This window comes from Larus michahellis, chromosome 9 (genome assembly GCF_964199755.1).
Source record: "Larus michahellis chromosome 9, bLarMic1.1, whole genome shotgun sequence".
Lineage (NCBI taxonomy): Eukaryota > Metazoa > Chordata > Aves > Charadriiformes > Laridae > Larus > Larus michahellis.
In genome coordinates this window covers 4,130,659-4,154,951 of record NC_133904.1, presented here as the reverse complement: position 1 = coordinate 4,154,951, position 24,293 = coordinate 4,130,659, and the positions used below count along the sequence as shown (strand labels likewise).

General features: G+C 38.4%; 1 protein-coding gene across 6 annotated transcripts in view; it reads left to right on the top strand.

Annotated features, from left to right (window-relative positions):
* ASB7 (ankyrin repeat and SOCS box containing 7) overlaps positions 1 to 23,969 on the top strand; it is a 30,753-nt gene extending 6,784 nt beyond the window's left edge. For 4 of the 6 annotated variants that reach the window (XM_074600977.1, XM_074600978.1, XM_074600979.1 and 1 more), the window contains exons 4-6: positions 4,184 to 4,444; positions 11,539 to 12,144; positions 22,418 to 23,969. In XM_074600977.1, the coding sequence (XP_074457078.1) occupies positions 4,234 to 4,444; positions 11,539 to 12,144; positions 22,418 to 22,557 (957 nt within the window). In that variant the 5' untranslated portion in view covers positions 4,184 to 4,233 and the 3' untranslated portion in view covers positions 22,558 to 23,969. Of the gene's footprint in view, positions 1 to 4,183; positions 4,445 to 11,538; positions 12,145 to 14,462; positions 14,629 to 22,417 lie in introns of those variants that run through there. The other 2 variants (XR_012589062.1, XM_074600981.1) reach the window with 2 other exon arrangements.
* Positions 23,970 to 24,293: the final 324 nt, after the last annotated feature.

The window sequence follows — 24,293 nt, the reverse complement described above, 5'->3', positions numbered from 1 at the left end:
CCCCTCTGCTTCATTTCATTTTTTCAGTTGCATGGAGAAAGCCAATATGTAGCTATCAAAATGCATACTGTGTTCTGAATGAGATTGATTACAGTTGCAAAACATTAAATATTAAATGCCAAATGGCTAATGACTTCCAGTAGTCCTCCCTTCCTTCTCCAAAGATTGATGCTGTAAATGGGGATTTGTGAAGAGGAATTTTAAATGATCTATGGAGCAGAAGTGAAAATGTTTTCAAAGCTGGTGTGTACCTGGAACTATCCTGAAACCTTTATTGTTACAGTTCAGTATTCTTGTAATTTGAATTTCATTGCTTGCCGTAGGGGTGAGATAGAAGAGTAGATATTTACAGAAACTGTGCAAGTGATAAAAGGAGCTGCTTATGCCTGACTTTTGTCTTTTGCTTTGTATGTTTTAGTACTTATGTACTTTAGTACTAGCTAATTTGAATATGCTCTGCTAGTCACATGCAACATATGGGGCCAGTGCCAACTTTTTATAATGCTGCATTACAAATATACCCACCAGCTGAAAAGTGTGATATAAAGCACTTTGCTTTTTCTTAACCAACTGTCTTCATAGTTATTTGCAGGGGGGATACTGCTGTCCCGTTAAATGAGAAATCCCATTTCTCTTTATCTGTTTAATCATCCTGTCTTCCTGTAGCATTTTGAGCAACTAGTTTGACCTTAATTTTCAGATTTTCGGGATCACATCAGATCTTGCAAGTATTAGCCCTTTACAAGAAGGGAATGTAAAAATGGCAGTAGAAAGTTTTTTTATATTAACTTTTGATTAAATATTCTCAGTTTGAGAGAAAAGTTTTCATATCTTGTTTTTGTACACATTCAGAAAGTAGGGCTAAAGGGGCACACTGATTTTTTTTTTTTTTTATTTATTTTATTTTTTTTAAGGATTTTCCCCTGGCTCATACTTACTATCAGTCAGCTTCTACTATCAGCTTTCCAAAGAAAGACTTTGTTCATGTAGTTGGAATTTCATTAACAGTACTATTAGTGGTGTGATCCAGAACGAAGTCAAGTTCACCGTCTTATAGGTGAGCGTGTTGCAAAGTGCTAATTGGAGTTTAGAAAAGAACTTAGCAAAAGCGTATTAGAGTCAATAGAAATACTTCCATTGTCATCAGATTAACCAAGTTTGATTTTGGAATATGCTGCAAAAGCTGAACTATTGAGTTAGCAGTTGCCAGTTTGTAAATCCCCTTTTCTTCCAGTGTCAGATAATAGAGTTCATACTATAAAACAAAACAAAGCCAGTACTTAAGCCACGTATAACCTATTGAGCTAAAAAGTCTTCTTTCATAACCCTATGCTGAAATAGTGATTGTTGCCATACATGGTAAATTGAAGCATTTATAAATGTCAAAGACAGGCATTTGCTGTATGGAATTTCCATATTTGCAATGTAAGTAGGGTCGTTGTAGCTACCTGTTAATTTTGAGTTTACATCTATCCAAGAAGCAGATAAATAACTTCTTTGCAATGGGCACAACTAGGGTATAGAAGAACGAATATGCCTTTACCTAGAAAGATGGCAATGAGTGATGTTTTGGCTTTTGTCTGTGTGTATATCTGGATTACAGGAAGACAAGCACCTGGTGGGATATAGGGAGTTGATTGCAGTGTCTTTTGAATGACCTATGAATCATGAGGATCTGGAAATCCTTATGATATTTACGTAAAAGAAGGTTTAGGTGGTGATGTGGCTTGACATCCTAATAAAACAAGGTTACTGTAAATTTTGAGTTTTGTTTAAAATTCATTTTTGTCTTTAGAACTTTTCCTTGTACTTTAATCTTGATTAACTTTACAGAAGTCTAAATACATTTTTCTTTCTCCTTTTTATCTTCTAGTTCTGTGTTAATATCCACTGCAACAGTTTTTGAATATTTTCTGAGATTCCTATTGTTGAGCATTGCCTTTCTAATAGCCTGCTTTTATTCTCTTTCTTCTGATATTCCTTTCCATTCTAGGAATGCCTGTTAATGGGATATGATACACAACGTATGTGAAAATGTAAATGCTTAGCAGACTTTGTGTACTGTGGAAGAATCCCTAAATACCTGTATTTTTTTCTTGTCCCCAGCTAGGTAGCAAGTAGAACTGCAGATGAGTACTTTACAAACAGCGCATGGAGAAAGTACTTCTTTCTTTCCCAATGTGTGCTTGTATCTCATCTCTTTTACAGTGGCTATTTTAGATAGCCTTTTGGCCCAGCTCTTTCATATCCTTGTAAATTACCTGTATCAAGGTAATTATAAATTTAATTGTTCTGGTATATCTTCTGATGGTATTTGACAGGGCTATATTAACTGCACTTACGTGTTTTCAGTCTCATATATTATCATCTTTGTGTTTGATTTTTGGAATGTAGAGGTCCTCTGCAGTCTTTAAGTACTAATAAAGAAGTCCACGAGCCAAAATACCGACAGTAGACTCTGATTTTAAAAAACAAAAAAGGAAGGGAGAAAAAGGAATAAGAAAAGTAAAGTTTTCAGTTTGCGCATTAGTGTTACTAATATTCATGTGCAGTAGGTCACAGGAAAAGATTATATTAGTAAAAAGAAAATATTTTCACTGAAGCTTAAAAGTGATATATTTCTAGGGAAAAAAAAACAAAACACCACCATAGTTCAGTTGCTCTAGCAATTCAGTGCTGTTTCATGCAACAGTTTAGATCATCTGTTTAACCAGTATCTCTGGAGTTAGTGATACTAACCATGTTGTGATTTTTAAAAATACGTTGGGTTCTGGAGATTTTTCATTTTGCTTATTGCTCAGATGCTTTAATTGTGGACTGTTGTTTGATCCTGTCATTTCTGAAGAAAATGTTTGCTATTTATAATTTGTAAGTGTCCCTTTCTTTTGCAGTTCAGTGATGTGAACCATGTACTGTGATTTTGCTAGCAACAGTGAGAGCGTTTGGTTTTTTTTATCCTATGTATAAGATGACTTTGCTCTGCATACAGAGAGTAAATCTTAGCATTGTTTTTCATTAGAATCATAAAATCATTTTGGTTGGAAGAGACCTTTAAGATCATAAAGTCCAACCATTAACTTAGCGCTGCCAAGTTACCACTAAACCATGTCCCTCAGCACTACATCTACGTGTCTATTAAATACCTCCAGGGATGGCGGGTCAACTGCTTCCCTGGGCAGCCTGTTCCAACGCTTGACAACCCTTTCAGTGAAAAAATTTTTCCCAATATGCAACCTAAACCTCCCCTGGTGCAACTTGAGGCCATTTCCTCTTGTCCTATCTCCTGTTCCTTGGGAGAAGAGACCAACCCCCCCGGCTACCCCCTCCTTTCAGGGGGCTGTAGGGAGCGAGAAGGTCTCCCCTCAGCCTCCTTTTCTCCAGGCTGAACACCCCCAGCTCCCTCAGCCGCTCCTCACCAGACTTGTGCTCCAGACCCCTCACCAGCCCCATTGGCCTTCACTGGACACGCTCCAGCATCTCGATGTCCCTCCTGGAGTGAGGGGCCCAAAACTGGACACAGTATTCGAGGTGGGGCCTCACCAGTGCCGAGTACAGAGGTAGAATCACTTCCCTAGTCCTGCTGGACACACTATTCCTGATACAAGCCAGGATGCTATCAGCCTCCTTGGCCACCTGGGCATGCTGCTGGCTCATATTCAGCCAGCTGTTGACCAACACCCCCAGGTCCTTTTCCACCGGGCAGCTTTCCAGCCACTCTTCCCCAAGCCTGTAGTGTTCCATGAGGTTGTTGTGACCCAAGTGCAGGACCTGGCACTTGGTCTTGTTGAACCTCAGACCATTGGCCTCGGCCCATCGATCCAGCCTGCCCGGATCCCTCTGTAGAGCCTTCCTACCCTCATGCAGGTCAACATTTCCATCCAACCTGGTGTTTTCTGCAAACTTATTGAGGGTACGCTCGATCCACTTGTCCAGATCATTGATAAAGATATTAAAGAGAACAGGCCCCATTACTGAGCCTTGGAGAACACCACTTGTGACCGGCCACCAGCTGGATTTAACTTCATCCACCACAACTCTTTGGGCCCGGCTGTCCAGCCAGGTTTTTACCCAGTGAAGCGTACGCCCATCCAAGCCGTGAGCAGCCAGTTTCTCCAGTAGTATTGAATTTTTTTCTAGATCCTGGTCCCAATCCTAATTTATTAATGGTATATATTTATTCAAGGTAACTAGTGTGACCTCATGACGCTTCTGTAAAAGCCAGATTCAGCTAGGATGTTACACCATCACTGTCGGAGAAACCCTGAGCTACAGGAAGAGTTGCAGATTCAGGCTGCAGTTGCTGCTGGCGATGTTCACACCGTGCGCAAGATGCTGGAGCAAGGATATTCTCCAAATGGTCGAGATGCCAATGGCTGGACCTTGCTTCATTTCTCTGCAGCAAGAGGGAAAGAGAGATGTGTCCGTGTTTTTCTTGAACATGGAGGTGAGTTGCCTAGAGAGAAAAATCTCAATACCCATCTCACAGCTTTCTATCCCAGTTTCCATTGTGGTTCTTTCCAGCGCTGGTTAGACAGCTGGTTAGACAGACTACTTCTGATTATTTTTTTAAAATTATTTTTTTCTTTCTTTGGAGTAGTACTTCATCTCTGTTTCCTTCTGATGCATGCTCAGTGAATGAGGTAATAGATTAGCTTTATATCTTAAAACCTTACTACTTTTGGGGGGTTTTTGATGGGTGGTTGGTTTTTTTTCTGAATTGCCTAGGAATTGTTCAAAGAATGAATAAGCGTTATGAAAATGGGGCAGAAGGGCTTATTATAAAATTAAATGCACTCACAGCACTCGCTTATAGTGAGTGCTTTTATTCTCTGTCAGATGGTGTTATTAGAGGAAGGCAGGTCCTTGAGTTGAAATCCTAGGGCAGTTTGTTTTATAATTCTTAAGCAAGTTAACAAGTCCCATTAAAGACTGAGTTTCAGTACTGGCTTTAACGTAGTCTGCTAAACTTTATGGAAACAGTAGTCTTTGTGCAAGGACTTTAGTGTCAGCTAGTCCGGTTGAGTTTATACTTCTCCTGCATCCATCCGTAGTGAAGCTGTATTTCAAGAACTGATTGAGTTTTGTTGATGTAAGTGGTATACTCGCTTGGGTGATGATTATTACCCCTCAAATGGTACAGTCAGAATTTCTTTTTGCTGTATATTCTTTCGAGGCCACCTAAAGTTTTAGAAATGGATAGTCTTAATCTTTTAATGTGTTACTGGAGAGGAAAAATAAGAATCAATAGATGTTCTCCACATTCTGATTAGTGCTCTTAAAAGAATAGCATCCTCTGTTTTGGTGCTGTTCTTATCACAAAGGAATTATGAACTAAGATGTTTCCAGTCCTGAGGAAACTGAAATTACCTTTTTGATGCTTTACGTACCTGAGGCCATATGGGCCCCCTGTGTGTATCGCCGTATTTGTCAGATGTATGGATCATCCTTAAAATTGAATGCCATTAATAGGTTGTGGTATTTCCACAATTAGTGGTATGTTCCTTAAGAGGAATAGTGAAATACAGCCTGAACAACTGGGCCCCATTGATACACCTGCTGCAGATTCTAACCATGTCATACTGGCAGACCCTCATGTCCTTATTGGAAGGTGGGGAGAAGTTACCAAATTGCACTGATAAATAACTTTAAATTCTACTTTTTAAATGTAATATATGTGGATAATCTCAAGCCTTTAGTTTCATAATTCAAAATTTTTAGGCTCTAAGTCTTGAAATATGTTGGGTTTAGCTCTGTAAACTTGAAGATGATCTGAAAAAAAAACAAACCCCAACCAACCCTTATGTATTCCAATGTATTTTCATTATATAAGTTTTGATATTAAGTAGCTGCTGATGCAGTGTTTGTTTTTTATTTTTGTTCTTACTCTTTCCTATATGAAGTACCAGCTGAATCTGATGCCTCGTGAAAACTGCCTGTAATGAAACATCCTTGTTCTGGAAGCAGTATAGCGTTTAATCACCAGGACTCGAAAGTTGAGTAACAAATAGTGTGAGGGTTAGTCATCTACAGCAGCCTTCCTGTAGCTGAGCCTTGCTTCAGAAAATTGGCACTGTTTTGTGCCTTGCCTTGTTTTCCCTCAAAACAGAGGCGTAAAAGATAATGAGTATTTAAAACATAATAATGTCGCAAATGAGCTATTAAGTAGCGAATGAGCTAACTCTTAAAAGCCAAGTTAATCATGCCTGCCTCATTAGTGAGAAGTTTGTGTATACCTTTCTTCACACAGTCTCCACCTTCCTCCTCCTGAAGAAGTGGATTATTTTGATGTTGGAGCTTCATCCCTATGGACCAAAATGATACTGGGGTGAAGGAATAAGTAATTTTCTGGTGTGAATCTTATGGCAAACAAACTATTGAACCGACTACAGAGGGAGTGGATGGAGTTCTGGAGGGAAGAGATGTTAGTGGGAAGCAAGTGGTGATAGTTGTGGCTGTCTAGAGAGATGATGAAGCAGAGCTGGAAATATTTTCGTAGTACATGAACGAGAAAACAGCACTGGGCTGTTGCTGAGGGTACAGTGCTGTGCCTCGGATCTGAGATGCTGGAAGACTACTGAGGTAGTCTCGAATGGTAGTGGGATGGGGATGGAGTTTGGCTAATAGGGGCTGAGAAGGAATCTGGTCACTCACCTGGAAATAAAAGGTAGCTTCTTATGGGAGTCGCGACCTGGCCGCCTCCTGCTTTTGCTCTTTTATTTCTCTTCCATCATTGCTCACCATCAAAGAAAAGAGCCATGAGAGAGCGTTGTGCATGCAGAATGGCTGATTTGAGTGGAGGTGGTGAAATAGGTGGAAGCTTTTTATTATCTGCTGAGCAAGGAGACACGGATAGATGGGGAAAATGTATAAAAAACCCAGTCCAGACTAAAGGGTGAAGCCAGCAGAAATACCAACTAGATGCAGAAGTGGTAGGTTCAGATAATAAATACTCTTTAGCAAGTGATGAAATGCAGAAAGTTGATCGGAACCATGCATAAACTTAGTTTTCATGAAAAACAGTAAATTTTACTTTCATAGTGTATTTGTCTTCTTTTAATAAAGTGAAGATTCTATGAAGCCAGCTCTTTCTGTCCATAGAAACAAAGATCAACAGGAAAGCAACACAAAAATAGGGAGTGTAGTTTTTAGTAATCTTGGATTTTTGTGTAACAACCTTTTTTTTCCCCCTTTAGCGTAGTTTTTTTTTTTTTGCTTTTTTACTTTCAAAATGACATGAGACAGACAATCCAGCGCTGGACAAGAACTATGTTTTATTAATCCCCAACATCACCGTTAACATTACAACCAGCTAAAGTCTTGAAAGTGTCTAGTTAGCTGTCCCTTGGCAGTATCTTCTCAAGACTAATTGGGCAGGATGGTTTCTGGTTACTTGTGTTAAAGTGAATAAATGATTTACTAAAGCTCCTAAAAATTGAAGAGTAACAGAAGGAAGCAGCCAAACAGACGTATTTATTTATTTTTAGTCTTGGCTGCAAGGTATCTAAATTTCAGTAGGGTCATGCAGAATCTGGGAGAAACTAGAGAATGCCAAATGCTCATCCCCCTAAATAAGCTCATAAAGTGTTTCGGTGTCTGAACAGTAATGCTTTCCTGGAGGTCTTTTGTATCAATGTTGTCCTAGAAAATTCAAAACAGAAGTTATATGTAGCCATGTTTCTAAACCTTGTGGTCAGAATTAAGCTCTAGTTGGGGGAAGTAAGCTTGAAATAATAGAAGTACTTTATGAAGCCAGAAGCGTTGCTTCCTTGGCTTCCCAAGTTAGACTATGATACGGTGACCTAATGAAGGTGTCATGAAAGAAGGGAAACTGTTTCACTGAGCTGTAAATTGAAACTCTAAAATATTAGACTCTTGTTGAGGAATCTATGTATCCTATAGATTACAGTACTAGAAAAGAGTTTCATTAACAGTAGAGCTTAAATGACTAGTTTAGGTGCCCAACTTCAATATGAAATAAAATAATCTGAATATCATTCAGTATTGCAAACTTTCAGTTTCAGGTGAGATTAATTGCAGTAAATTGGTACCCTTGATAAGCAGTTAAAGGTTTATGCCACTGTGTTAAGCCATATATTTAAGAATGTTAGAAGTGACCAAATGCAGCTGTTCCTATTTCTAGGTTCTGCTATTCCCAAATTAATGGGAAGCTTGAGAAGAAATAACTGTAATTGATGGTGGTCAGAATGGAGGCAAGATAAAGAAATGCTGGCAAGTGCTGTGCTGCCTCCATCCCTTCCTAGTTAAATATGCTTGTACCAGGTACTTTTTTTACCCCCCTTGTAAATTCTGAAAGGGAAGCTAGAAGAATCATTCCAAATTCATTTCTACCTTGCTTGTGCCCTAGGGGCAGGGAGTTACTTTACACCATGATGCCAGTACCGAAGCCATATAAAAAGCAAACAAAAAAACCCCAACAACCCAAGTTCTTAAGGCAACATCAGCCTTGTAGCGTCACTTCTACTAACACAAGGACTGAATGGATGGAAGTTGCGTGCAGCATCATGCGCGTCCGACTTCTGCTAAAAGCCCTTGTGAAGTTCCAAAGCTTTCCAGGAGATGGCAGCAAAACATTGAATGAATAACAACAGGCAAAGTTTTGCTCTTGTTAAAATTGTTTCCCCAATCAAGGGGAAGACTGGTATTATTAGCTCACTACAACTGCATAATCTTAATAGGAATTAGAATATTCTTATCGTGAGGTTTTGCTACCGGGTTTACTTTTGGAAGGTTAGTTGTTTGTGTTGCTTAGTTGCCCAACTGAGAGGCTTTTTCCCCCTATTGTTGAGACATTTTCTCTTACATGACTTAGTATTTTTTTGGTTCCCTTTAGTGGTCAAAAGCGATGAAATCTTGGGAGGAGGGAAGGTGTAGAAAGTTACTTAAAACCATAGGTAAAGGGCATCCTTATGTTGCGAGTGCATTGTTGGGTTTGGATTACAACAACTTGTCTAAAAATGCATATATATGCACACACAAAAGTTGGGGCATGTCTGGTTAAATTTGGAAATAGCATAGACTAAACAAGCTAGTGGCAGTATCCTGCCCCTCAGTTTGGGGGGCAGAAGTGATTGACTTGCATGCCCTATGCAGTGTAGAAGAGAGAAGGCATAACATGAATTATTTTTTTTAACTTTTTTTTTTGTGGAAAATGGCCCTGGCTGCTGCTGTCTCCTTTCTATTAATGTCCATCTTTTTCCCTAATTCTGCCTCTCAGAATGTATCATCCCTCTGCGTCTTAATTCTCGTGCTTACGCTACTCACTTTATTTATCACTAGGAAATAATCTAGAATAGTCTGAGCAGTGCAAAGAAAGAGACCCTGGGAGCAGCGACAATCACTTTGAAATAGTATCTTTGTCTTTAATGACTTTGTGGGTTGTACTGATTCTTTACTATATTTTGGACTTCTCATCATAGTGGAGGTTAGGAACCACCTATTCAGTCACTGACTTCATTTTCCTGCCCACCTATGGATGCTTCAGCAATTACTTTAACTCAGGTTAGTGCAACTTGACAGAGTCCTGAAACTTCTGCTTTTCACAGAAGACTAGGAAGGCTGTCACTACTAAGGGACTAAACTTTCCTTAATCTTTCTCTTGTTATTTCTAGGTTCCTATTCTATATGCTAGAGGCAGTTCTCACATTTTATTTCTCTGTAGAGTCAGGCTGCATTAGTTTATGTGTTGGATTTTTATTTTTGTTTGTTTGTATTCCTACCCTCACTCTTCACTTTAAATTTTAAAAAATCCTTAAAGTTACTGGACCACCTTTGCAGCTGTATTCTGTACACTTTCTTGCCATTCCTTTTATTTAGTATATTATATTTTGGTATGATATGTATCTCTGTGTGTTATCAGGATATGGTCACAGTAGGTCCATACTGGGAAGCTTATTCCTGTTGTTTTGTGTTAGCACCTTTGTGTGTTCAGATGCGTTCAGACTAATCTCGCTTGCAATTTACATTGTATTGTGAACTTACAGTTAGTCTGAATTTTGAGATGCAGACTCTCACCCTTTTTGAGTGTGGTGGCAACCGAGCAGAGAACTCTGCCCTCTCTATGTGAGTACAGGAGAGCAAGTGCTTCTCTTGAGCAATGTGTGTGAGCATTCGGTGTTTCCAGCCTTCGGGCAAGTGTCTTTGAAACCTGTGTGGTCACAATGTCCTTTTTTTTTCCTTTCCTTTCCTTTCTTTCTTTTTTCCCCTCTAGACCACTGTTACTTTTCTTCTAAATGCAGTATGTATAGATGAGGAAATGAAAAAGAATTCAACGTGCCAGGATGCTAGGACAGGGCTGCCAAGGTTATGGAAGGTGGACAGACACCCTTGTGCCTGTCTGCACTTGGAGACGATGTTCTTTGTGCACAAATGTCGTATGGTCACAGAGCGGACACCACCACAAGCAACTGTGAAGGCCAGACCCCAGCAGTTGTTTCAGTAGATACACAGGAATACCGAAAACATGTCAACTTAAGGCTAATGTCTTGTGCAGACAGTATCTCTCTTTACCAGCGAGGGGCCTTAGTTTAGGAAAGTGCCTCAAACTTCCAAACTGTAATTTGTGCCTTTTAGCCTCCGCCAGGCAGCACCTACAGATGGTGGAAGGAGAAACCTCGCAGCCTGGCTTGTTCTCTAGCTGGGAAACGTTAACGAGGCAGGCGCCTTTCCTTTTGGTAATTAATTTGGTACATGGGAATAGTCACTTGCTTTTGAAGTCCGGGTGTATTGAGGAAATGAAGTAAATTGATTTGTTTATTTAAATGTTTAAATTCATAAATCAAACTGAGTTTTTGTGCCGTGTTGGGGGGAAAAATATAATCTCTGTATTCACTTGTACTCTGCACTAACATTTTTCCTGACTTTTTCCATAAGTGGATGCTTACATTCTTGTAAAATCTTAAATTTTTGTAAAACTATAAATTCAGAACAGATTCATCATCTTTAAAAACAGACTTTATCAAGATAATCTAAAATAACATATATCCTACATGCTTTGGAAATCCTGCAGACCACAGAGAAACATTTTACCTAATACAGTATTACACCCTAAAAACAATAGAATCCTGCCAGACCACAAAACATCCGCAGTTTGGGACAGCAGATGTTTCTACACATGCTTCTTTTTAAGACCAAGAAGCAACACAAGGGAAAATAAAAAAGCTGAACATTGAGAAAGAAATGTAATATTGTAGAGCTGGAGGAAAACTGGATGGACAGAGAGATTCGAGTAATTAGCCTAAGAGTGCTAGGAAGATGTGGAAAACTATTTGTCAAATAGAAACACATGTATATGAAAGACAAAGTCTTTTTTTTGGTGTGACTTTCTCAAATATATAATTTAACTTTTTCTTAAAAATAGCATGTTCATGAAAGGAAGAATTAGTTTGAAGTACAAAAAAATCCTGTCGTGCTATGCCTGAAAAGACTAACATTCAACCGTTTGATTATTTATTTTTTTCTTTGCAGCACTGGATTACTGTAATGCCTTCTAATTATTTTTTAATTTTATTTTAACTTCAGCTGATCCCACAGTTAAGGACTTAATTGGAGGCTTCACTGCTCTGCATTATGCAGCCATGCATGGCCGAGCGAGGATTGCGCGCTTGATGTTGGAATCTGAATATAGAAGTGACATTATTAATGCAAAAAGCAACGATGGTTGGACTCCCCTCCATGTAGCAGCCCACTATGGCAGAGACTCATTTGTCAGACTCCTCTTGGAGTTCAAGGCTGAGGTTGATCCGCTCAGTGATAAAGGTACTACACCGCTTCAGCTGGCCATTATCCGGGAGAGGTCAAGCTGTGTGAAAATCCTCCTGGATCACAATGCCAACATCGACATTCAAAATGGTTTCCTGTTACGATACGCTGTGATCAAAAGCAATCACTCTTACTGCCGAATGTTCCTTCAGAGAGGGGCGGATACAAACTTGGGTCGCTTGGAAGACGGACAGACACCCTTACACTTGTCTGCTCTTAGAGATGATGTGCTTTGTGCACAAATGTTGTATAATTACGGAGCAGACACTAACACAAGGAACTATGAAGGACAGACCCCACTGGCTGTTTCAATAAGTATTTCTGGAAGTAGCCGACCCTGTCTGGATTTCTTACAAGAAGTGACAAGTATGTATGTAAGAGAAGTTAATCACAGGACACAGTGTCCTCTAAAAGCCTTCTTTGAATTTAGCCCCAGAAAAAAAAAATGCTTCCTCTCTGCCCCTTGATGCTATTTAAATGCGCTAGAGAATTTCTGGGAAGGTGAAGGGATTGTGATACTGGGAATCTCTTACTCAGCAAAGGTGCTAATGTTAAGTATATTTCGTTTAAATTAGTTTTGTTTAAATATCTACAGGGAGCAGTCATTTTTAAAAAGCAAACTGTAAAATCGCATTTTATTAATGGCCTTAGCACTTAAGATGTTTGGGGGGTTGGGGTTTTGTTTTGTTGTTTGGGTTTTTTCAGTGTCTTTTTTTTTTTTTTTCTTTTCTTAATCATCGTGCAAATACTCTGCAGTTGCTGGCTTTTTCATCTGGCACTACGACTAGGGCAGAAAAGAGTTTTTGCTGCTTTGTGTTCTCCCACATTCTCTCTCCTGCTCTCCCTTGCACCAGACAACAAAATGGCATAGTTCATTCCTGCGACTTGGAGGGGTTTCATGTGCTGTGTAGCTTTGATTTGATTTTGTTGATGTCTTTGAAATATGCAAGAGATTTTAACTCATCGTGACTTCTGGTATTTAAAAAGAGTATTAGGCTCTTAATATTCTGGTCACTTTTGATTATCTGTTTTTGGTGTATAAGATCTACTGAAAGTTTTCTCTTCCTCTCCCGTTCAACATGGAATGCTGTAATAGTGTTTCATAATTACAGTATTCCCTAAAGCATTTAGGAATTGTTGATTAGCAATTAGCAGGAGTTTGCTAATTCAAATGTGTTAAGATGGCCTGATAAATTGTCATCCTACTAGGATGATATTTGTGCTATAGAGGATGGGGTATTTCATATAGGCTTTTTTCCCCTACAGAGCCTTTTATTTTTTTGGACGTAGTGGTTTTTAATGAAAAAAAAGCACCCCATGTACTCTGTAAAGAAACCGAAATTCCTTGTGGACTGGGGGTGAATCAGCTGAGATCTATTGTCAGTAGCTGACACAAATAAGCATTTCGAGTTTCATTTTTGTCTTTGTGATTTGTGGTGGTGTTTTTGCTTTTGTCTGAGACCTAAAGAGAGAATTTTTGGAAAGGTAGAAGTAGATAGTAAGAAATACAAGCAACTAATAGATTTTAATTTGCCCTCCCCTTCTCATTCAAACACTTTTCTTTCTAGTTTCCTTTTTGGAAGCCTCTGACTTTATATTAGCACTATCAGGGTTATTAGTAGATGATACAATATTCAAACTTCCAAATTTTCACGGGCTTAGGATGCGTTGGTAAGCAGAAAGGCTCAGGCCGCTTCCGTGTTTCCTCAATGTCTAAAGACTAATTCAGAAAGTTGGAAACCGGTACTGTAACTCACTTTTAGGGTGCAGATTCCGTACCTTAAGGGTTTCATGTTAAGTGAGAAGTAAATTCTGCTACAGAAAAGCCGCTTAAATTTGTGGCTAATGTAACAGTGTTGGAACTATCCCGGTTTTGTGCTGATGGAGGGAGAACTGGGAAAGCAGGGAGGACTAGTGCTGACAGAAACACTTCAGCTTTGTACTTTGCAGCAAAATTATAATGAATATATGTTTACAAACAGCTGTAAACAGACTCTGTTGCCCTTATTATAAATATCCAAACACTGTCTTCCACGGTTTTCATGAATAATCGCTTTAGTAAGGTGGTGTAGGAGAGAAGAAATGGCTAAAGAGTGAGCTGGGATTTTGGTAGTGGAGTTTCCAATTAGACCAGGCTCTGTAGGGGGAATTGTTGAGATCTCACGCTGTAGCACTTCGGGGAAGAATCTTGTTTCTGAGTCTATTGCAATTTATATTTACTAGAAGAAAAATTTACAAAATTTTTAGAGAATTCTTCTAGCGGAAGGCTTCCTGAAATTATCTCTTGTGGTTGGGAACAGTGCCTTGGGTCGTAGGACTTAACGGGAGTTTCTGGTTTGTTTATTTGAATGTTTTACCAACTCTTTTATATAGAAATCCATAGCTGTAAGTTTTATATGTGCATCGGAAGTTTTGAAGAGTATATTTGATAGTAAAACAGGAATTACTTTTCACTTTTGCAGTAGATAAATATTTTTAAGCTTAAAGGTTAATATATGTGAATTAGGAAAGTTATCAAACTGATCTGTGTCTTCAAGTGAAAGCAGTTGCATGCATCGTATAAGTGGGATACTATTTAGCAGTCTACATGTAAGTAGCTTTTTTTTTTTATACTCGGAAAACGTATTTGTACATTTTCAGTTCTTCAGAAAACATCATATGTGAATTTCTTTTTGTTTTGGTAGGTATTGTAATCGGTAATAATCGCAGCCTTTAGCCCAGGTGCCCGGTTGTGAATAACAGGCAAGAAACCAACTCTCAGAAATACTCAGTATTGGCCCTGAGAGTCTGCAAGAAGATATTGGATTTTGGGGTTTGACCCTGAAGGTCTGATATTCTTCCTGGTTACAGGTAGAGATTCCTTTGCTCCTAGAATAATTCCAAGAGGAAGTTATTCTCTAGTTGTGTCTCACTATTTAAGCACGAAGCTGGACGTTAGGAACAACAAAGTTTTTCATTGTTGTTGACTTGGTGTTTAGACAGTCACTCATGTCTTATTCCTTTTATTTTTATTTTTTTTTCACTTTTTTTTCCTCCCTCCTTTTTTGCAATAGAAAAATGAGTGATGTCTCCCTGTGGAAAAAAAAAAGACAATATTGAAGGTGAAAATTACGCAATGATTTTATTAATCACCTTCCTTTTCCATATATGTATTACAGTTTCCTACTCCAAAAACCGTTTATTGGCAACCACTGTAGTACCTGAGATAGTCTGATAAAGAGCTGTTTTGGAGTACTTCAGTATAATGCTTCAGTTTTATGAGATCTGAACTTCTCGTCAGGACTGTGGATGGTTAAGCTTGGAATACACTAATGCAAAATTAAAATAGAGATGCATGTATATAATATATATATGAAGATAGAGATACATATAGACATTTATTTTTTATTTTTTTGGTAGCGTATATGTCTACAGAATTAACATATGCAATTACAGTCACGGATGGAATGATTTATGTTGAAGGTGAAGTTGAATGGGATTTGAGAATATTAAAACTTAAAAAGAGAATATCAGAGGTAGGAAAAAATACGAGTATTAGAAAAATACTTAAAAGTTTAAATAAACTTTAAGATACTAGAAATTCAATTATGATCTCAAAAAGGGGAATAAAAAAGCTTGAACCCTTCGCCCTCCCCGTAGCTCTCATTTAATTTAATCACTCTTCAGATAATGTTGCGGACAAGAGAGTCTATGAGTAGCTCTGCGAGTTGCTTGTCTGTGTCGAGGCAAATAGCTGCGTAAATGGAGACGGCCACGGTAGTGTAATATGGCATGTGTGTTAACAGGTATCAAAGAACTAACTGCAGATCTGGAACAAGATCTAAAGGTCCTTAAATGAATTAAACTACAAATATTTCATCTGCATTCCTTTTTTTTTTTTTTTTATTTTTCAAAGGGCAAATCTTTGGCTTTGACTAGAGAGTGTAAATTTGTGTTTAGATTTATATAGCAGCGTAAATGTGCAGAAAAATTGAGACAAAAGTACTGTTAAGGAAATCCTTATACATTCTTCGTCTCTATTCCTTTGCTAAATAAAGATAACTTTTCAGTAGGATTTTTTTTTTTTTTTAGTTTTACTGGAAGAACATTTTAAGAAGGGTCTCTGCATAGTTTAAACTCTTATGAATACGGAAATGTCATAGTGAATTAAGTAGATTTCTACATATTTTAGTACGCGGATAATTGCAAAGGAAACAGTATCTTCATGTTTGTTATAACATAGAAGAACTTTACTGGAATTGCGAGCTTTGTCTGCTTCCTTGGGTGCTGCTGGAGTCCTGCACTAATGAATGTGGTCTGCTTTGTCATCCCGAGTTATGCAGGGAATTAGGGCAAGAGGCTTATTTTATAGTTTTCATTTTATCTGAATCAGCGATAAACAAATACCATCTGAATCATGATTACTTTCTGCAGATTACAGGTACCTGTTTGTTAAATAGTTTTTGATACCCTTATACAGACATAGCCTGCTCTTTCTTTCTAGAAAGAGGGAAGGTACCTTTCAGATAATTGTTTAACTGTGCGATCTTGGACAGTGTAGCTACTAAATCAGAGTGCAGTTGACTGACTGTGTTAAGCAGTTGAGTCATTTTTATATATCTATACACAGACGTATACTTTGGAAGAGGTTTTTTTGAAGAGGCCTGTGGGGAAAAAAAAATAATTAAAATTTCTACAAGTGGTACGTAAGGTAGAGCCACCACCCCCCCGCACTTGCACACCTAACCTGTACTCTGTTATAATATAAAAATAGTGCAACAGTGCAGCTTAAACCTGTCTTTATGTTCAAAGCACTTTACTTACTGTCTACCAAAAATAGATAGACGTTATGGTATTGAAATTCTTAGGTGAATTTTCATAGCAATTTCAGTAAGACTGAATTTATAGGAACGTTACAAAATATTTAAAAAAAAAAAAATCTTATACAAGCGCATTCAAATCTTGATTTCATTGCTAAATACACCTGTTATACTTAACATTGAGCTTTACTGGCAGTCTGCTTTTCCATATATAAATTTTCAGTCCAAAATACACTCCTCCTTGGTACATATTTTCTGTGCCAGAAATACTGAAATTTAATAGACATCTAAAACTCATTGTGGAGAACTATTTTTCGGCGAGCAATGAAAACATACTTCAAGCTCAAGTATTCTAACGGAGGCGTACTGAACACAAAATTAAACTAGAACTTTTAAAATAACTTGTATGCTATCCAGTTAAAAAGATTTAAAAGCGCTTCTTGTCTGGTTGCTAGATTCCGGTTCAAGGAGTTTGTTCACTTTCTCCATCAACTCTCTGTCATTCTCTTTCTCTCTAAATTCAGCCCTGCGTGTCTTATATTAATATATTTCAGACCTATAGATTCTTGATACTAGCTTTTTCTGGCATTTTGAATGCTGGGAAACCAGATATCCTCTCGAGTTAATTCTGCAGTTGTTTTTTACGGAGTACAAGGGAATGCATTTCCCAAGCCTAGGGCGACTCCTGTTGCAGTGAACGGCTGAATTCCCGTTCGGCTCAGCAACAGCCATTTGCAAGGTGATGGCATCCTTTTGGTATCATCCTCTTTGTGCATCCTCGTCGATGTGTTTCTCGCCTGGTGAAGGGCAACAAAATCATAACTAAATTAAATTGTTGGCAGTAACAGAGTTCCTTCACAGTTGTGAAATAAGAGATGGATTTAATAGTTATCTGCAGATATAAATACTTATTCCAGTAGTCTAGAGGAACTGAGCTGCTGCCAGCCATACGTCAGCCTGGTTTCCACTTTTTTTTTTTTTTAATGTCTCACAAAACTTTTATTTTTAAGTTTCCTTTGCAGCTAAAAAGAAAGTACCCAATGGTTTCTTGCTACTGTTTTCAGCCTTTCACAATTCCTAGGGGAGGGAGAGGCTCAGTTTGAGAAATACCACTGTAAGCCTTTTTTCTAGAGAAATGTATTAATATTGCAGAGAAAACTGTGGGCGGCTTCTCAAATGTATCAGTGATGTTATTTTTCATTTTTTAACTTCTTCAAAAACTGCCTATCCACTTCAAATCAATGACACTGATTGTTTGCTTTTAAAAGTACTTTTTTTTTTTTTTTTTAAGTGGGTAGAACAATACATCAGAGAGGATCTTCTCGCAGCCTACAAGCGTATTAATTTCAGTTACTCCTAAGTTTTCTCTTGGGTAAGAGAACGGGTCAGTTCATGATTTGTGCTTTGCGCAGATGCTCTTGCATCTTCAGCGGAGGAAAGTGGTAGGGATTCCCCCTTTCCGCCTTTACAACACTTGCCTAAAACTGGGTGAGGGTCCCGACAGTGTTCTCGGAGGTACAAGGTCTAATGTTACACCTTAATGATCCTTAAATATCGACCTGTTAGCGAGTTAGTGTTTTATTTCTTAGGGGGCATGGTCTGCGTAGGAAAAAGGGGCAGGCACAGGTTTAAATGCATAAGCTGCGGAGCATTTGTAACGATGACATACTGTTCTTTGTATAAGTAGTAAATCCTAAATGTAAGTCTTGTCTGTCTCTGGGATAAACCAGCAAACTCCCAGATAGAATAACAGAAAAATCGTGAAACTGCAGGAAGGAAAGGAATGGAGTATTGAGTGGAAATTCAGGATTAATTGTAATAATTTCTTGCTGGTAAAACGTGCAATTTTTTCCCCTTGCTTTACCAGAGAAGGCCAATCAATTAATAATAATTTGAAAGGTTTATTTCATTATTTAAGTAAAATAATTATTAATTATTTAAGGAGGGGGAAGCCCAGGAACTTACTGTGTTAGCAGTTGAAGGACTGAGTTAGGAAAATGTTTATATTTTGTACATACTGAAGTCTGCTACCTCTAGAGAGAGGAAAAAAAAAATCACAAAGCAATTCCTCTTTATTTTATAACCCTATGTTTTACATTTCTTCTGTTTGGAAGAAACCTTTCTGTCGTGTTTGGGAAACTATGCGCAGGAAGCGCCGTGGTGGGGATTTCTGCTTTCCATTACAGCACGTAGCACGAGCTGTGGAAGATACGTCTCTTTTTTTTTTTTCTTTTTTTTTTTTTCCCTGTAATGAATACTTCTCATTTATTTGATTACCACTATAAAACCTGCAAAATAAATCGACTGAAGTTACCTAACTTGTTCCGATGAACACACGTGAGCAAAACCTTCAGCTCTACGGCAGCGTTAGGTGTTTGCTGTCCTGATGGTAACTGGGGCTGTAAAACAGCCCAACGATAACCCGGCTGCTCCAGAACAACGGCACTGCCGTCATCGAGGTGTCCCTTTGAGACCGGAGCAGGGATGTGTTGGGTTTTTTTTAAGGCAATCAGTAGTTTTATATCACTGCTTTGCGTGATGGTGGTGATTAGGTCAAACTTACCTTTCATGTTTTTTGTGTTTTCTTTCTAACTCTCTTCCTTTCTAGCTCATTTGCATAAATAACTTTACAGACTTGTGATGTAGGATATAACCAAAGTTGCTACTTCCTAATTGTTTTTAAACAGAACTTTATTCATTATTTAACTTGTCTTACTCTGCCAAATTACTAATAACATTTTTCATTTGCCAAACCAAGGTTCACTGACATCGGTCTGTAATCCTTTATTTTTTTTCCTTTTCATTCAGATGCAACCAAGAATGAGTAAGTGTTCTAGACACCGTTTCTAATAAATCACAAATGCATTAATAACCCTGGAATTTGCAAGGCGTGACCTAAGACACTAACAGCCACTAGATGTAGCAACTGGTGCTTAACACTGGCGATGTCCATTGTTAACACATTCCCAGGAAATATTTTTAGGCTTATCAGGGGAAAATGTCATACATTTGATAATCGGGTCTTTTTGAATTAACTGATGACCAATTTCTTCCGGGTATTTTAAGTTGTCTGTTCCATTTTGTTCTCAAAAAACCCGTAGGATGTTAATTAAAAGGCATTCATTTCTGAAACCAGAAATCAGTGTCTCACAGCTGTATTATTGTGTACTCTAACACAGAAAATACACATAAAGATCTGTAGTTCTCTGCACCCTCTAACACTGCTATTTGCAGTTAACTTTTGGAAAGGTACATCCTTTCTGAACCCTGTTTGCATTCACATTTAAAGCATTAGAACTATTTCTTTATCACCATAGAGATTCCTCTGCTTGGTTTCTTACCAAAAGTAACTTTTCTTTCCCTGAAGCTGTTATCCGAGTTATATAAATTCATTCCTTCAGGTGGAAAAAAAAAAGTTGCTAAGAAGAAACCACCAGTGGACAAAGTAACAAATGATCTGTATTCTAAGTCATGGCTGAAGCGGATAATTAAAAATAAATTGACATTCAGGTACCGTGGGGATAAGTGTAATAAAAGTATTTTAAACTTATGAAGGGAACTCAAATTTTCATGCTCTTTAATTTCAAATCTTATTTCTTTAAAAACAGGCTGTGACTATTTTCATGTGTTACTTCTGCTAGCTTACCTCGGATAATTTTAGTGCTTAAGATAAATCCCGGTGTATACCTGTCTGTCAGCCCATTTCTACAGGAGAACCTGTGCAGGGAGAAAAAAGGGGGAACTCCCTATAAAGGGTAACGGAAACCATGTACAAAATGCCCCAAGTAGAAAACAGGAAATAGTTTCATAATCTCTTTACTCTGTGCTTACCAGGAAAGTCTAATAAACTCATAATGTCAGTGTCTTTAGCTGATAGAAGGTTTGTTGCTGAATGAGGAGGAGGATGGAAGAAGGGAAGGGGTCCGAAGCCAGCTCTGGGGCTGACTCGGGCAAGAAAAACCCTCCCGTCTCCTCCGAACAGGTTTGTGCCCGGTGAGCTGACAGCATCCACTGTCCACCGTAGAGCCCGCCCGCATCGCAGCCCCGTACGGAAGGCATTTCCTCTTTCGAAAACGTCCTGCTTAATTGGTGGCAGCTCAGGAAAGCTAATTGGAAACGTCCATCTAAGTTATTTAAAGTCACTTTTGTTGTTTTGTGTTGCTTTTTAAAGAAATGATTGATTCAAGCAGTCAGCTCAGTAAAATCACCATGCCTTTCTTTGCAAAAGCGAGCACTGTCTTTTACCATTAACGATTATACGGATAATAGAAGACTGCAATAAGTTGCTCTGTTGGCGACAGATTATCTTGATACCAGCGTAAGCACCTACATTGTTCATGGTGCCGAGTATTTTGACTCGGACGGCCATCAGGTGCCTTTTTTTTTTTTTTTTAATTTTTTTTTTTCTGTCTCCAGGCCATGACATAGTTAAGTCGATGATCAAAATATTGACTAGCACACCCTCGATGTGTTATTTGGGTAATTTCAAAAAAGATATAGCAGAATGGGGGGAAAAAGCACAAAGGCGGGCAGCTAGTTTGGTCAGAGGTTTGGAGTAGTTCCCATGGTGGGAGGTTATTAAACAGAGCAAATGTCTTCAGCTTTGGGAAGAGGTACCGAGCGTGAGTGGAGGATGGAGAATAATATGAAGGTATGTAAAATCACGACTGGCGTGAGAACAATTATTCGTTATTTTTTTCTGTAACTCAAAGAATGGTAGGCACGCAATGAAGCGATCAGGAAGCAGATCTAAAATAAATAAAAGCACTTTGTAGTTTTCCAGCCAACGCCTAATTATATTGTGAAATTTGTTGCCACAGGATGTTTTGGATACTGAAAGTATGAATGGGTTCAGAAAACATTAAAGAGATTTACAAAGGGCAGGCCGTTCACAGCTATTAAAGACACAGATCTGTGTGCAATCTCTGGTTTCGGAAGGCCCAAAGGCACCGGTGCTGAAAGCTGGAAGGGGATATTGGGACAGGATTTCTCAATGTCTGTTGTTCTGCTCTTTCTTTCTTCTTCCTTGGGATCCATTGCTGGGTTCTTTCGGATACAAGGCTAGATTAATCTTTCTTACGATACGTTGCATGGGGGACTGTTTGTCAAGGTGTCTGACTTTGAACAGTTGCCTGTTAAGAATGAGTTTGAAGAGGAACCAGTGATTTTGGAAAGCCCTTGCCAGAAATTCTGAAGTTCGTGTGGTGTCAGTAAAAGCTTTTCCTCTGTGAATAGCGGGTAATCATATTTTCATCTCTCTCTGTTTGACGAGGTTGGGGCTGCATCCAGAGCCTAAAGGCTTCGTCTTTTCATTAGAAGGGAAAGACAATCTTTAGCTCTGCCACGCAATCCTTGAATAACTTTTATAAATCCTCGCTCTCTAAGGAAACTGCCCAGTCCTGTTACAGTGGAATGTAGACATTTTTGTCTTAATGTTGGAAAAAAAGCCAGACTGAGGGTTTTTTTTTTTCCCCAGGTGTTAAAAGGATAGAAAAAAAAATAATCCACAAAGAGTTAAATGGAGGAGTTACGCTGTTCTACAATGCATAAGCGTATGTTGCCACCTCATGAGAATCCTCACATGGATAATGTCACTCTAACCTGGCATCAGTAAAATTATGTGTGTGTAAAAAATGTTTTTAGGGTCCATCCGTTGATTTCATTGAGTTATTGTTCATTAGAAAGGTATTAACTTCCACCCTTTTTCCCCTTGTAATTTTTTCCTTCCCTCTGCCTCTTAGAAAACAGCAAACATCTGTGATTTTACTGAGTAAATGCTTTCTTAAACTACATTTAAAATGTGATCATTTTACTTCTATGTGTTCCTTTTGTCTTTTCAGGACAGCCCAGAAACTTGCAAGATCTATGCCGAATTAAAATCCGTCAGTGTATAGGCCTTCAAAACCTAAAACTACTTGATGAACTACCGATTGCCAAGGTCATGAAAGACTACTTAAAACACAAATTTGATGATATCTGATATCCATGAAGACAAGAACTCTGAGCAAGATTAGTTATATTCCAGATACTGAAGAGGCTTGTTGCCTTGCACAAAGTATATCCTATGCAAATTCTGATTTTTCTGTGAAGTCAGAAGGCAGGTATACACTTCCTTGGGTTTTTTATACCACATGCTAGAAGGTCTTAATTTTTGGTTTCTTGGTCCAAGTTTACAAGGTCCAAGCTTTCTATACGATATGACATTTTAAAAATTGCTGTTGGCTTTTTGTTTGTTTGTTTTCACATTAAGTGTGCAGACTTGCAGTGGAGATGGAAGGTAGCCTCTCAAGGGAAGCGGTTGGTTTGAATTGGCACGCTGAGCTATTATTCAAGAAAATAGTTTGGAAATCAAGGCACCAGTCCTGCAAAAGGGTAAAAGGGTACCAATAGAAAGACCTTCAGAGCCCTGTTGTCTGTTGGGACTTTCGTCTCTGCCAGGGTGTATGTTTTTGCAGGATCGAGGGAAGAGTTGATAATCAACATGTCCTAGGGTACTGTGATAGAATTTGGAAATTAAAGAAAAAATGCAGTTACCCTATTCAATTTGAGGGTCTATACATTGGCTTTTTTGATATTCTTTTCCTAATTACTGTAGTTGGGATGCCCATAAAATTCAGGCCCTCTTTTTTCCTGACATTCCCTGTTAAATGGGCGGCTGTTTCTAAGTCTGTTTTTAACAGTGACAGTACACTACAGAGAGGCATGGCCTCTGTATTTTTTACATTAACTTAAGAGTAAACAAATTTAGGTTTTTTGAAGCCAATGTATTCTGTTTCTCATACAGTGCCTCCTGTGCAATAATCTTACTGATGTATTTTCCCTTTATGTGCGATTCTCCCCCCCCCCGCCATTCCTCGTGCAGTCTCCGTGCCTGATGTGTGAGAGCAGGAGCTGCTGCCTCGCTGCAGTGGAGACCTGACGTTGCTGAAGTCAGGCGGCGGTTGCTGTTCCTTTATTACTCCCTGAATTTCATGAATGTATAACCTGCTTTATTTCACTTTCAGTTGAAATTTTATCTACAGGTTCTCAACCAAATTGTGTCCACTTAAAAAAAAAAAAACAAAAACAAAAAACAGAAATTGGCCAAACCCTTTTATTTTAAAGGCAGTTATGGATTTTTTTATTTATTTTTTTTTTTAGTTGCTCTAAAATTCCGTTTGTTTCACATTAGAGAGCGGGAAGTGCACGTAAGTTATTAATGCGTTTTATCTGTCCACTAACGACCCCCATTCAATATGGAAAGTTTAAATTTTGCAATTAATCTGAAAGCAGCAACTGAAAGGAGTACTGAAGTTCGGCTACTGAATGTGTTTCTCATCCTAGGTATTAAAAAGATCTGTTGAAGAGTTTTGTTTCCGATCATAAAAAAAAAAAAAGGAAGTTCTTGCTATCAAAAAAAGATTGGGCCAAAATGTGCAGTTGTTTCACTCTCTTTATTTTCAAGGGATTACGGAATCGTCGTAAGGTTCTTGCCAGTGTCCCCTACTTTTGTTTTGCCATCCTACTGGCTCCAGAAGAGCCTCTCCAATATCAGGAGTGCTTTTGTACCAATTATACCAATGGAAGGGGGGAGATGAAAGGAACGGTGATGGCTTTTAAGTTTAACACTGTCACTTTCAAAATATTTAATATTAAAAATATGAAAAGCAAGGTGAAGCAGGTATACTCATATTATTTAACTGTGCTAGTTCCTTTTAGTATCTTATAACCCTGGAC